Genomic DNA, 15400 nt, shown 5'->3' on the forward strand with positions numbered 1-15400 from the left:
TAATATAACTAGAATTCTAAAATTTTTAACTAAATTTGCCGCAATATAATAAAATAGTTCCCAGTAGTATTTGAAGAATTTGAAGGAAGTAGTAAGTAAAAATCCAAAGGTAAATCAAACTGAAATATTAAATTTTTATTTATAAATAATTTGAATACTACTTTTTTTGTTAATATACAATGTAATTTAAACTAACTTTTTTAATATTATTTAAAGCCTGCAAAATATTCTTTATCCCCCGGCCCCTAAGAAATTATATTATTAAAGATAAGACATTAATGACATTATACATAATTATACATAATTATTTTGACTTTATGTAAATAAGCATTGACTAATAGGAATTCAAATGGTCAAATTGAAAATATTTTTCAAAACTTTTTTGTTGTAATAATTAGTAGTCATTTACGAATTTATCGATCATTGAATTTTTTTTCCAGGTCATATAAGATGCATATAAAGAATATCCAGCATATTCAGGAAAGCGACAAAAAAGCAGTCAATTTATATTTGCCTATTCGATTTGGAAGATTATCTTTTTCTTGTAACATAATTTCAAATAACTCATTCTAATAACCTTAAGTCCTTGATACTTTCACATTTGGTAATTATCAAATTTTTACTTGAAAGATATTTGCACAAAATACGATTTTTTTTTATTTAAAAATTTCTTGGAGTTAAACACATATACAAGTTTTTTGGCAGACCATGGAAAAAATATTATTTGTAAATAATGATTTTATTAGAACTATTTTACGCATTGAAGTGTTTAATATTTACATAACCACCAATTTTATAATACATTATACAAAATATTTTAAATATATGATGAACACTTAATTTTTTTTAAAAAAAATGAATAGATTTTATTTAATAATGCAAAAATAAAAGTACAACAAATTAATTAATATATAAAAGATTATTCTTCTAAAAGCTCATTTAATTTATCTTGCGCAGATTGGTTTCCTTGTTCAGCAGATTTTTTGTACCAATAAATTGCTTGATCAATATCTACATTAATTCCATCTCCATCTTTATACATTTTAGCAATACAGTATTGAGCAAAATCATTTTCAAAGTTTGCTGCCATGAGATACAATTCAAATGCTTTTTGTTTGTCAACATAAGTTCCAATTCCCTCAGAATAACACCAACCAAAGTTAATTATTCCATTGATATTTCCTAAATCTGCCGCTTTTTGATATAAATCAAATGCTTTTTGGTCATAAGCATCAGTTCCAATTCCATTTTCATAACACCATCCTAAGTTATTCAGTCCACCTGCATATTCTTTTTTTGCTAAATTCTTAGATAAGTTGAAAGCTAAATCATCATCACTTTCTGTTACATGGATATATATTTCAGTAAGGTCCAATTGAGCCACTATATTTTGTAATTTTGCCGCTTTTTGATATAATTTAATTGCCCTTTGTTTATTTAGTTTGGTCTCGATTCCATTATAATTAAAATAACCAAGTAAATAAATAGAATTTGAATTATTTTGATTATTTAAAAGGTAATTATAAATTTCTTGAATTATCACCTTATTATTAATATGATTTAAAACACATTGTTTTATAGTTTTTCTACATTTTCCTTCATTTAATTTATTAAAAATAAGTTCAACTAATTTAACAATCACATTATTTAAATCTCCTTCAAAAATACCTTCGTTGATATTTTCTGTTGCAGGCTCTATTTCGATTATGTTAATTTTATCAAAATTCTTAATAATTTGAGAAAACTCATGTAATGAATTATTATTTGAGTTAAGATTAATCGAATTATCTGACATTATAAAGTAATCTAATAATAAGAAGGAAAGAGGAAAAAAAGTAAATATGATTGTTTTTTTTTAGCAAGTTATATTTAAGTATATGGTGATACTGCAGCGATGATCTTTTGTGACATGTTACAAAGAAAAATGATGTCATGAGCCATGTGATTTCCAGTTGCTCAGATAGATTATACGGTATATATTTTGGTATTTACATTGGTTAAAATCACTTCATGACGTCAGTAAATAAAAATACAACACCGTACAATATTTATATTACCATACATGCTTGTACTAGCATAATAATAAAATCATTGGATACTAGTAATGGGATATTGTAAAAATTGCACGTACGGTCTCGTTAATCAATAATATATAAATACAAAATATTTCAAAATATATGATGCACACTTAAATTTAATGAATAAAAAAAAAATAAATTTTATTTAATAACTGAATGTAAAAAATTGACAATTAAACAAATTAATTAAATTTACTCTTCTAAAAGTTCATTTAATTTATCTTGAGCGGGTAGGTATCCATGTTCAGCAGATTTTTTGTACCAATAACTTGCTTGATCCATATCTTTTTTAGTTCCATAACCATTTTCATACATTTTAGCAATATTATATTGGGCACAATCATTTTCCAAATTTGCTGCCATTAAATATAATTCAAATGCCTTTTGTTCATTAACATTAGTTCCAACTCCATTGTGATAACAATTTCCTAAACTAGATATTCCATGTGTGTTTCCTAAATATGCTGCTATTTGAAATAATTCAAATGCTTCTTGTACATTAATATAAGTTCCAATCCCATAATTATAACACCAACCTAAATTATTTATTCCATTTGAATTTCCCAAATCTGCCGCTTTTTGATATAGTTCAAATGCTTTTTCTTCATTTGCGTCAACTCCAATCCCATGTTCATAACACCACCCTAAGTTATTTAATCCACCTGGATATCCTTTATCCGCTAATTTTTTAGATAATTTAAAAGCTAAACCATCATTATTCTCAGCATCTGCTACACAGATAATTATTTCAGAAAGATTTAATTGAGCTACTTTATTTTCTAACTCTGATGCTTTTTTATACAGTTCAATTGCCTTTTGAATGTTAAAAACAGTTCCAATTCCATGATAATTAAAATATCCGAGTAAATAAATAGAATTTGAATTATTTTGACTATTTAAAAGGTAATTATAAAATTCTTGTGAAATTATCTTGTTTTTAGTAATATGCTCTAAAACATATTGTTTTATAATTCTTTCATTTTCTCCTTCATTATGATTATTGAAAATAAGAATAATTAATTCTTCAACCACAATATTCAAATCTCCTTCAAAAATATCTTTTTTGATATTTCCTGTTGTAGGCTCTATTTCTTCTATATTTACTTTATCAAAATTTTTAATAATTTGAGAAAACTCATGTAACGAATTATTGATATCAAACATTGTAAAGTAATATAATTATAAGGAGAGAGAAGAAAGAAATTAAATAAAGTGTACCTTTTTTTTCACAACTTTATTTATAATGAAGTGTATGGTGATACTGCAGTGTAGATCATTTATGGCAATTTATCGAATTTGTCTTTGTGTAATGTCAATTACTTTATAGAAGATTAAAATGATGACAATGAGTAGTTATTTATTTCGGTAAACAGTAGTATATTTATCATAAAGATGAAAAATATTTGTAAAAATGGGAGAGCGATGATATAAATAATAAAGTACACATTAAATAATTTTTAAATAATATTCACTATCATTTAAATTTTCAGAAAGGGTAATTTAACATAATTAAAAGAACAAAAGTATAAAATCATAGAATTACAGTATAAGTTAAATATAGGGTAATTAAGCTAAATTAGTATCAAACTGCATTATTTATTATAATTATGTTGATATGAGTTTGGCTCTATTTTGTATGTAATGAGTCTGCGACCGTATGTGTTTTATGTGTTGTTACTTTTTGTTAATGATTATTGTCTAAAAGATTTTTTTCCTTTAAACAACTAATATTTCTGCACGCTTAAGTTTTGTCCTTTTATTTTATCATGCATTAATATTAAAAAATAATTGAATTAATTGAATTAATTAAACTATTATTAACATTTCTCTCGTTTTCTTTTTTTTTTTAGGGATGGTTTGGCAGTAGAAAATTGAGGGTAAAAAAAAAAACTTATATTTTTATAAATAAACTAACTAAAGCTTTTAAACAAATCTTATTTAATTTTAACATACTATCGGATTTAAATGGTCGGGCAAATACTACAGCTTTATCTTGTAATTTATTTAGGGAGCGAAATATTTTTGATTGTTAATTCTTCGTTTTTTCCTTTTTTGTTTTCGGACATGGATTTCTACAATACAAAGAATTGTATTAGTTTGTTTACAAATATTATGTGTTTGCCAATTGATTTCATCGTTTTTTATGAGAAAATCTGCGAAATTTCGAAAATGTTATGTAAAGATGCTTTAATTGATGATGTCATTGGCGCTTGTACGTTAACATAATTATTATGACTAATGACTTAATATATACAAGGATTATGTGATATTTACATACAAATTCGATTTATTGAATATATACTACTAGTTTTTTGAATTTTATTTATTGATAAAGAATTTTGAAATCATTAATAAATAGTATTTTATAAAATAAAAAAGTAATTTTTTAATTTCTATTACATAAAGTTATAAATAAATATTACATAAAGTCCAAAAACGAAATAATATGACATTTAAAAATTAGTGATTTTCCTATTTATAAAACTGCGGTTAAATACAGAACACCAAAAACTGAGCTGCAGTATCACCACACACAATAAATATGAAAATAATTACACAATTAACACAAATTAATACATTTACTTTTCTTCCTTCTTTAATCTCACTGTTTAGTTAGTTACTGTACGTTACAATGTCAAATAAAATGATAACATTGACATTTCAAATACTAATCATTTATCACAAAATGGAACCTACAACCAAAAATATCGATGGATATATTTTTGAATTCTTATATTGTAATTGATGAGTTAGTTAATCTTATTTTCAAAAGAATGAATGAAGTAAAAGATTATATTGATTATATTAATACTCACACTATACTTTCACATGAAATTTATAATTAGTTATTAAATAATCAAAATAATTCAAATTTGATTTATTTACTTTGATGTTTTAATTATTATGGAATTGGAACCAATTCTAATAAACAAAGAGCAATTGAATTATATCCAAAAGCTGCAGAATTAGAAAATAAAGTAGCTCAATTATATCTTGTTGATGAATGCATTTATGGGGATGTTACAATAATTACAATTTAGCTTTTTTTGAGTTATCTAAAAATTAGCAGATGAAGGATATGCGAGTGGAATAAATAACTTAGGATGGTGATAAAAAAAAATAATAATAGTTTTGCACATTAAATAGGTTATTTAATAGATAGATTACTTTATTGATTAGATTTTTTACGTCTTTATTTATATTAAATTAGATTTGCACCAAATTTCTTACAATACTAATAAAGAGTGTTACTAGAAAAAAAAACAATACATATTCGCCGATCTGCAGAATGCATGTAATAATTTAGGCGCAGTTAGATTTATATATTTTTTTTTAGGTAATTTTTTTCTTGAAATTCTTATGGGTGGTTTATTTAAAAAGATGGAATAAAAAGACTAATTATTAGTCAAAATAATTATATTAAAAGGCTTTATGGCAAGGATGCCGTGATATAAACCAGTTATTTCACGTCTATGATTTTCATGCTGCGCTATGAAAATCATAGTTCCCATGAAATAACTATTACAGATTGGGATCGGCGTGATTAACTGACCAATTTATATGATCTTCGCCCTAAATACTTAAATAATATTTTTTCCGGAGTTTTTTTTCACTTTCTATTGAAATTTTTCTTTTTAATTCAGAACAAAATTGTTTTATTAATCCGAATTCGTTTATTATTTAAATGGATTTTATTCAAATAATTGATGCCTTCTTCTTCATACTCATCATTATTATTATATATACTAAGTCAAATGAGATATGTATAAAATGTAATAAAATTTGGTTTGAAAAACGGTTCAAGCAAAAATTTAAAAACTGGACTAGTGGTAATAATGATATTGATAAATTTATCCAAAATACTCAACTATTAACTCATAATGATGCGGAAAAAGTATTAGAATGGATACCTTATGATAAATTTAATAATATTAAGTCATTAAGTGCATTGTAAAAGACCAAGTATATAAAGCAAATTGGATTGATAGATATTGATATAAATAAATGGGATGACAAAAATCAAAATTGGGAAAGAATAGAACAAAATATATTTGTAATTTTAAAAAGTTTAAATATTTCAAATATTAGTGAATTAAATGAGGTATAATTAATACTATTATTTAATAAAATATTTTGAATATTTTGATTTTTATTAATATATTCAATACATCTATTTTTTTTGTAGACTATAGAAGTTTATGGAATAACCCAAAATCCAGAAACAGAAAAATACATGGTAGTTTTAACATGTAAACAATGTAATAATATATGTAATACAGTACACTTTCAACTAAATTTTGGAAATTGGACTAGTGGTAATAATGATATTAATAGATTTATTCGAGATACTCAGCTATTTTTTCATGAAACCAATCAAATATCATATGTATTAGAATGGATTCCTTTTGATAGATTTTATGATATTAAACATATTATTGCAAAAGGAGAAGTGTATATAGCAAATTGGATTGATGGATATATGAATAAATGGAATAATGAAAATCAAAATTGGGAAAGAAAAAATCAAAATATGTTCGTAATCCTGAAAAATTTAAACAATTTAGAAATTTTGAAGTTAGAATATATAGGAACGGTATACTATCTGATTTATTCTTTACTAACGATAACATTAAAACATTTATTTTACTAATGCATTTTGTGTATATACTATATTTGTAGTTTGAACCTCATCGAGTTTATGGCGTAACCCAAAATCCTGTAACAAAAGATTATATGATGATTCAGAAAGATATATGTGAAAAATGTAGTTATATATGTAATGCAGTATATTTTCAACGAAATTTCAAAATTTGGACAAGTGGTAATAATAATGTTGATAAATTTATCCAAAATACTCAGCTATTAGCTCATAATGATGCGGAAAAAGCACTAGAATGGATACCTTATGATAAAGTTCGTGGTATTAAATGTATTGTGAAGGATGAAATATATAAAGCAAATTGGATTGATGGGTATATAAATAAGTGGGATGATGAGAATCAAAAGTGGAAAAGAAAAAATCATGATATGATTGTAATTTTGAGAAGATTCAATAGTCCAGAAAATAATTTATTAAAATTTATTAATGAGGTATGAATTAATGAATTTTTAAATATTTAATTTTTGTTAATTTATCATATTTATAGATTGCAAAATATCACAGAGTTTATGGAATAACTCAGGATCCAAAGACAAAACATTATATGGTAATTTTTAGCAAAATGTGTAAAAAACACAACGATATGTGTAACGCACTATATTTTCAACAAAATTTCAAAAATTGGACTAGTGGTAATAATGATATTGATGAATTTATTCAGATTACTCAGCTATTGTCACATAATACCTATCAGATATCAAAAGCATTAGAATGGATTCCTTATGATAGATTTTATAACATTAAATGTACTGCAAAAGTATGCGGAGATTTGCATCCCCAAAATTTTACTGATAAATTATATAGAGCTAATTGGATTGATGGATATATAAATAAATGGGATGATGCGAATCAAAATTGGAAAAGAAAAAATCAAGATATGATTATAATTTTGAAAATCTTTAATAGCCCGGAAAACGTTTTGTTAAAATTTATTAGCGAGGTATGATTTATTATTTTTAATGAAATTCTGAAAATTTTGATTTTCGTTAATATTTTATTTTTATAGTTTATAGGTTTTCATGAAGTTTATGGGATAACTAAGGATCCAGAGACAAAAAACTTTATAGTAGCTTTTAATGAAGAATGTAAAAAATACAAGCATGTGTGTAATGCATTACATTTTCAACAAAATTTCAAAAATTGGACAAGTGGTAATAGCGATATTGATGGATTTGTTCAATATATTCAGCTATCAAGTCATAGTTATAATGCATGTCATGCATTGGAATGGATACCTTACAATAAATTTTATGATATTGAATATATTGCAAAAGGTGGATTTGGCAAAGTTTATAAGGCTAATTGGAAAGATGGATGTATAGATAAATGGGATGATGAAAATCAAAATTGGAGAAGAAAGAATCAAAATATGTTGGTGGCTTTAAAAAGTTTGAATAATTCAAAAAATGTTACATTGGAGTTTATGAATGAGGTAACTAATTTTATTATTTGAAATTAGTAAATATTTTAATTTTGCTAATATATACATTTTATTTTAGATTACATCACATTGTAAAGTAAATTTGGGTAGGTGCATTGTTAAACTTTATGGAATAACTCAAGATCCAGAAACAGAAAATTATGCTATGGTTTTAGATTTTGCAGAGGATGGAGATTTACGAAATTATTTAAATAAAAATCATAACAAATTATATCTTAACGATAAAATTAATTATTTACATAGCATTACACGAGGGCTTGCAGATATTCATAAAAACGAATTAATTCATCGAGATTTACATATTGGTAATATACTAAGGTTCAAAGATCTCACTTGTATAACTGACATGGGATTATGTAAACCTGCAGATTATAATCCATCAGAAAATACAAAAAATAGTACATATGGTATTTTACCTTATATTGCTCCTGAAATATTACGAGGACAAAATTATACCAAAGCCTCAGATATTTATAGTTTTGGTATTATTATGTATGAAGTAATTTCTGAATTACCTCCATATCATGATGTAAATCATGATTATAATTTAGCAATAAGAATTTGTAAAGGACTTAGACCAAGGTTTAATATCAAAGTACCACAATTAATTGTCCATTTAATTAAAAGATGCTTAAGATTTTTTTGATTTCTTCTGCTTCTGGTCAACTTAACGGATTTGAATCTAAGTCAATGGTCTAAAGAATTATTTACTACGTTGAAAAATCATCATGTAGCTGATAATTATGCAGAAATACAGAAACAAATTAGAGAAGCAGAAAATATCAATAAGAATTTGGCGGTCAGTAGTGCACCTTCAACCAACTTAGGATTATTGATCGTATAAAACACGTTCAGAAGACATTTATACCAGTAGATTGCTTAATTTTAATAATCTTCCTGAACCAAAAAATTCTGTCGATTATTATGATAATCAAAATGATGATATAATTAGCATGGAATCTTCAGGTATCAACTAATTTTATTAAATCAACATAAAATTAATTATTAATAATATTTTAAATTATTAAATAGAATACTTACAGATTGATTTCCATAAATTGAAAAATGATGATGATAATATTCCTGAACAAAAAATTTCTGATGATTATTATGAAAAAAATGATAATAGTGGTATAAATTTCTGATACTTTTTTTTATGAAAAAATATTCAAATTAATTAAAGTATTAATAAGTTTTAATTTACTAAATAGAATCTTTAGAAATTGATATTTCTCAATTGAAAATTACTGATAATATATTTTTCGTAGAAAAAAATTCTGACGAATATGATGATAAACAAAATGATAATATGATTAAAATGGAATTTACAGGTATTGCTTGATAAAAGAAAAATATAAATTAATTATAAAAAGGCTAATAAAATTTTATCTATTAAATAGCATCTTTATCTTTACAAATTGATGTTTCTCAATTGAATATTAATGAAGATGGTAAATTTTAAGTTTATATTTATAATTTTCTTTTTTATTCATATTTATATCTAAATTTCTACTTTCTTTTTCTTCTACTTTTTTTTTAGATCAAAGTAACAAATCTAAAGGAGTAATTATCCAAAACGATTAAGTAACCAAGTACTCCTTAAATTTTAGTTACTGTAAATTTTATATTTTTATACTTTATTTCCCACCATTATAGTTTATAGCAGAAGAAGGGAGTGAGAGTCAAATGTACACTTGTTATATTACTGTATATTTATTTATTTATTTTATATTTATTAAAATCATTGATTATATCCTTAAACCTTGATAAATTTATAATTTGACCCTAATACAAAAAGGATTTAAATAAATAAAAAAAAATTATTTATTATTTCGAGTATACAATCATATTTCACAATTGATGAGTAAATCGAGGAATTTCAATTGAAGGGAAAAAATGTATCAAATTTCAGATTCAAAGTGGCTAATAAAATAAAAATATATCATAGAATTATCAAAAGTATGATAAGAGTCATAAATTAATATAAGCTAATTTCCTAAATTTCCTTACATGGAGTGCAGAGATCTTATCGTGAAACAAAAAAGCGAAGGTTTTGTCACTGATAATCATGACCAGGCATTTTTTTACACGTCTCTATAAACAGAACCTAGAAATATATATAAGAGGGTCAGGTTTGAGTTTGCATATTTTGAACTAGAAAAATCATGAAAATCCTTCCTTTTTTAGATAATTTTGATAATGCCAGTCAGAATTTTATTTCCTATTATAGTAACCGACTGGCATTATCATAATTCCGGCCCTGAAAAAATGCGTACATCTCATATACGTAGTAAAAAATTTTTTTCATCACCTGACCACTATATATATATTTCTGGGTCCTCTATAAACCATAAACTTCAATTTCTCATTATTCAACTTAAAAACATTTATTTTTTTTATATAAAAAATTGATTACTTGACGATATATACACTTAGTATACAAGTTTTAGCGAGTCTTTCATTCTGTAGAGGGTTTTACCAAGTGCTGATTTTTTTTAAAGCTAACTTTAAATAGATTAGCTTTAATAAATTTTATCAACCAAAATGCATAATATATTGATAATATACCGCACGCAATAATTTCAATTATTTAGTGGGAAATAACTAAAGAATCCATACATCTTATATCAACGTGCGATAATTATCAAATACTTTATTTTCCTGTACTCTCATATGCATTATACTGTATATCAATTACAGGACCGATAAAATGATAAAATATCAAAAAAAATAGGGAAGGTGGCTTTTTGTGGAAGGCGTGCGGGGTGAAAAGAGTTTTCAGTAAGAAGGTAGACTTCGAAGTAGTGTGTGATTTTGGTAGTGCGGACATGTGCGCTTGCACATGACTATCTTTTTTTTTTCTTTTTTTTTCTTTTTAATGTCGTCTGGTTTCTTTGGCAAGGTAAGCTTATCCCTTTTGTTTGCTTCTTTTCATTTCTTTTCATTTGTTATTTATTTTTGCTAACATCTTTTTTTACTTCATTTCTCTTTTATTTTCGGTCATTATCGTAGTCAGTTCTTTTTTTTTTAGGCGTTTTTGGTGTTTTAATGTCATCTGGTTCCTTAGATAAGGTTGGTTTATCCCTTTTTGTTTATAAATTTTATAGAGGAGCATATTAGTAAATTAATCCTTTTGTAACGCAACAGGCTACTGCTAGTAAATACTAAATTTATTGATTATATACTCAAAATAAAATGAGGTGTGTGACAAAAAAATAATTTATTATTTCGAGATTTGACGACATTATTAATAGAATGATAAACCAAGGACTTGCAGTTATGATTACAACTGAAGAGTAAAAGATACATGAACATAAAATTTTTAAATTTTATAAAAATTAAGCACAATCCACGTAAACAAATCAAATAAATTAAATAAATTATATTATAATATTATTAAGTAAAAAGATTTAAATAAAATAAATGAATCTATAAAATTTCTTAATTAATTACCTAAATTATTTAGCATAATTTTCCAAAAAGTTTGTTTAACCTCTAATAATTATCTAACGCCACTAAATAATTCATTAGACGATTATCTAAAAAAAAATAAATATAAACTCATAATTAAACAATGGCAACCTCGTATCACTATTGTTTGATTCATTATTTATTTACCCTATAAATCTATCAATTTTGTAGAGAAATATGAAATAATCATTTCAAAATATCCATTATATCACTTATAAATAGGTTAAAGAGCAACTTGCATTATGAAAACTTGTTATTAAAGAGTTAATATATGAAAAAGAATAAATAAATACAACTCGATTGTATTTGTAATAGTTATTTCACAAATATTAATGAAAATGTTATCAATTCTGAATTAGTTATTTTATGCCACTGTTCCGCTCATTTCCGAATACTAATTAATATAGAGTAATTTTTATAATTATTAACTCTTCGTGATGGAATTTATGCATATATGTGTAAGCTTGGTTATATGAAAATTTACGTTTAAACTATTGGTAAAATTGCAGTAATACAAAAATTTGCCGTGTTATTATAATAAATACTAGTGTTCACCTGTTGTCTACGACAACAGTTAATATGTAATTCCGGCCAGAATTAAAAGATCTGCAAAGAATTTCCTTTTTTGGAAATTTGAGCAACACAATTTTTTTAATTTCTCTGAAAAGTAACAGAAGACAAAATTTCCTTTTTTGGAAATTTGCGTAACCGACAATTTCCTTTTATGGAATCCTGTGTAACCCAAAATTTCAGTTTTTCGACAGAAATAAAATTTCCTTTTTGGTCTTGTGTAACATTGGCGACGAATAGGAGTAGGGTTACACAATTCAAATGACTTATTTATATGGTTAATCTAAACATAACGCCCACGTGATTGCAGTGTTTTTAAATATATAGATGCTGAACAAAACAATAAATATGATATTTCTTTCTTTCTCTTTAAATTAATCCACAATGTCTAATAAACAGATTTATTCAGATAATTCAGATAACAATAACTTTTCAAATACTCAAATTACAAATAATTTTGTTAAAATAAATATAAGGGAAGTGGAGCCCACAATCAAAAATATTAATGATGATTTAAATATTATAATTGATGAGTTAGTTAATCTTATTTTTAAAGAAATAAATGAAGGAAGACGTGTTATTAAAATAAGGCAACACGTCATTGACAATATTGATAGTTACAATATATTTTTAAAAAAAGTTTATGTTGACCTTTTAAATAACCAAAATAATTCAAATTTTATTTATTTGCTTGGATATTTTAATTTTTATGGAATTGGAACTGATTTAAATCAGGAAAAAGGATTTAAATTATATCAAAAAGCTGCAGAATTACAAAATAGAGCGGCTCAATTAAATCTCATTAGGGAATATTTTCATGAAAACATTTGTTTAGATCCCAAATTAGCTTTGAACTATGTGAAAAATTAGCAAAAGAAGAATATGCAGATGGATTGTATGATTTAGGTTATTGTTATGAAGTAGGAGTTGGAACTAATGTTGATAAATAAAAAGCATTTGAATCATATCAAAAGGCGGCAAATTTAGGAAATATTAACGGAATAAATAACTTTATTGGTGTTATAAAAATGGATTTGGAACTAATGTTAATGAACTAAAAGCATATGAATTATATCGAAAAGCCAAGAAAATACAATTGCAATATTTAGCTTAATAGATTGTTATTAGTATAAAGGAATTGGAACTAATATTAATAAAGAGAAGGGATTTGAATTAAATTAAAAAGCAGTAAAATGGAAGTGAAGTTAAAAAAGATATTAATAATGCAATTTATTGGTACAAAAAATCTGCTAAACAAAGAAATAAATAAACTTTAAAGTAATAAATTAAATTTTGTTATTGAAATATTTTTTCTTTTGCTGAGAATAATTGGAATTGGTTATTCCTTTTTATACAGTATATATATTAAGCTAAATTTCAAATTTCACCCTTTTAGTTTTACACGAATTTATGTTATAAATATTTATTGGTACTCGAAAAGATACCATCTTTCCTTTATATAAGTTTAGGACTTAATTTTTTTTATTATTCTTGTTTTCTACATTGAAAATCTCTTCGTAAAATTAAAAATAAATTTCCCACATTGTATATAATAATTATTGTTTTTTTTAAATAAAATAACAAGTAGTGCGCATTACCAAAAAAAAATAGTTCATAGTTGCTGCGCCACAAGAAAATTTAGAATTTTTTGTATACGATATATTAAATTAGTTTAAAAAGATTTCGTAAGTCAACATGAAATTTGTTTTCTGGGAATCTTTATAGAACTTTTTGAACAAACTTTTAGTAACTGGTATTTTTAATAAAATTTTGTATGAAAGTTTCATTTACCAAATTTATTTTGAAAGAATTTATATTGTTATATTAGCCGCAGGTACATATTATATTAATAATAAATATTTTATTACTAATTTTTTATTTGTTGCAGGAAACGTACGCCAACATGATGATACTCATGCAATTATTTATACACTAACCTTATTAGTTATAGTACACAAACCACATTAGCAGCATATCTTTTAGTGTATCTATTAACAAAATTAATATCCATAGTTATAGTGCGAGATAATATTTTTCGCGTGAAACAATGAACAAAGATAATATTTTAATAACTTTTATAAGTAGGAAATATCATTTTTCGTGTAAAACAAATGGAGATAATATTTTTCTTTTGGGTGAGTAATTTCAGAATTTTATAAGCGAAATATTATTCTATATACACGAAAATAATATTTCTTTTATGTGGAACGAGAAAGACTGATTTTATTATCGATTATCATATCAGTTGTACTACTGCGCAGAAGATTTTAATAAATTATACTATTATACATACGCAGTAGTAGTATTACAAATCATATGGTTGAGTAGATATTTCACGTGACATACTATACCGAACCGACACCACTCCTTTTCGTATTACTCCTATAGTCAGTCCTATTATATGATTTTTATTTCTGTTATAAACAATATAGCTAGTATATAAGGGAAACAGGAATTTTACTTTTCTTGTACGTATGCTTTTTTATTATTACAGGTTGTGAATGTATCTGGACAGCATTTATCAAAGGAAGGTTACAATGCGGAGCGCACCCTAGATATAGTCCCCTCTTATAAGCACATTTAAGTTGCTAGTCACACCATAGTATTTTTATAATCACACTATTTTTTTCAGTCCCGAGGGTGTGACTATACAGAGACTTGACCATATATAATTTTCTAAAAATAGTTATTCATTTTTTTTTTTTTGATTTATACATTTATAATATTTTTATTATACTTTTGTAATACGAACATTATTTTGTAATAAATCAATTTATTACAACAAATAATTAATTAAATATATTCAAATATATTTACCAATATAATCTTTTTGGTGCATTAGGAACAGATGTAAAATATTACTATTTGGTCTATCAAAAACAGATAGATCAGTGATCACTAGTAGTAGATAAATACACACCACTCCGTCATTTCATTTTATGAATAAGTTTGGATTGTTGAAGGGTGACGATGTAAAATCAGATAATTTCGACATTATTGGAGTAATATTTTCAAATATAAATAAAAATTTATTATAATATCGTAATGAATATTTATTGACGAATAAAAAATAGTGGCTTTGACTGGTTACACTAATAAAAGTCAGATTGCGCATGTGCCGTTGAGGTGATCGGACTGTAGCGTACGGTGAGCTATGTATGTACGTATAGTGGTCAATGT

General features: G+C 24.7%; 4 protein-coding genes across 4 annotated transcripts; 2 read left to right on the top strand and 2 right to left on the bottom strand.

Moving 5' to 3' along the window:
• Nucleotides 1-919: 919 nt before the first annotated feature.
• Nucleotides 920-1843, bottom strand: OCT59_023610 (uncharacterized protein; the record flags this gene model as incomplete). Its single annotated transcript, XM_066134837.1, has 1 exon — nucleotides 920-1843. Exon 1 carries the CDS (start codon nucleotides 1793-1795, stop codon nucleotides 920-922), a length of 876 nt encoding a protein of 291 aa, XP_065990921.1. The 5' UTR covers nucleotides 1796-1843.
• Nucleotides 1844-2198: 355 nt separating this feature from the next.
• On the bottom strand, nucleotides 2199-3287 carry OCT59_023611 (uncharacterized protein). The gene has a single exon (XM_066134838.1). The coding sequence runs from the start codon at nucleotides 3240-3242 to the stop codon at nucleotides 2271-2273; it is 972 nt and encodes a 323-aa protein (XP_065990922.1). The 5' UTR covers nucleotides 3243-3287; the 3' UTR covers nucleotides 2199-2270.
• A 3877-nt stretch (nucleotides 3288-7164) lies between these two features.
• On the top strand, nucleotides 7165-9763 carry OCT59_023612 (uncharacterized protein; the record flags this gene model as incomplete). Its single annotated transcript, XM_025330458.2, has 11 exons — nucleotides 7165-7169; nucleotides 7226-7243; nucleotides 7645-7678; nucleotides 7745-7823; nucleotides 8013-8170; nucleotides 8238-8265; nucleotides 9035-9145; nucleotides 9212-9310; nucleotides 9391-9510; nucleotides 9580-9630; nucleotides 9720-9763. The coding sequence occupies 11 exons, from the start codon at nucleotides 7165-7167 to the stop codon at nucleotides 9761-9763; spliced, it is 747 nt and encodes a 248-aa protein (XP_025176047.2).
• Nucleotides 9764-12604: 2841 nt separating this feature from the next.
• OCT59_023613 (uncharacterized protein) lies at nucleotides 12605-13090 on the top strand (the record flags this gene model as incomplete). The annotated part of the gene is made up of 1 exon (XM_066134839.1): nucleotides 12605-13090. One exon carries the CDS (start codon nucleotides 12605-12607, stop codon nucleotides 13088-13090), a length of 486 nt encoding a protein of 161 aa, XP_065990923.1.
• Nucleotides 13091-15400: the final 2310 nt, after the last annotated feature.

The sequence above is a fragment of the Rhizophagus irregularis genome, chromosome 4 (genome assembly GCF_026210795.1).
Source record: "Rhizophagus irregularis chromosome 4, complete sequence".
Taxonomy (NCBI): Eukaryota; Fungi; Glomeromycota; class Glomeromycetes; order Glomerales; family Glomeraceae; genus Rhizophagus; species Rhizophagus irregularis.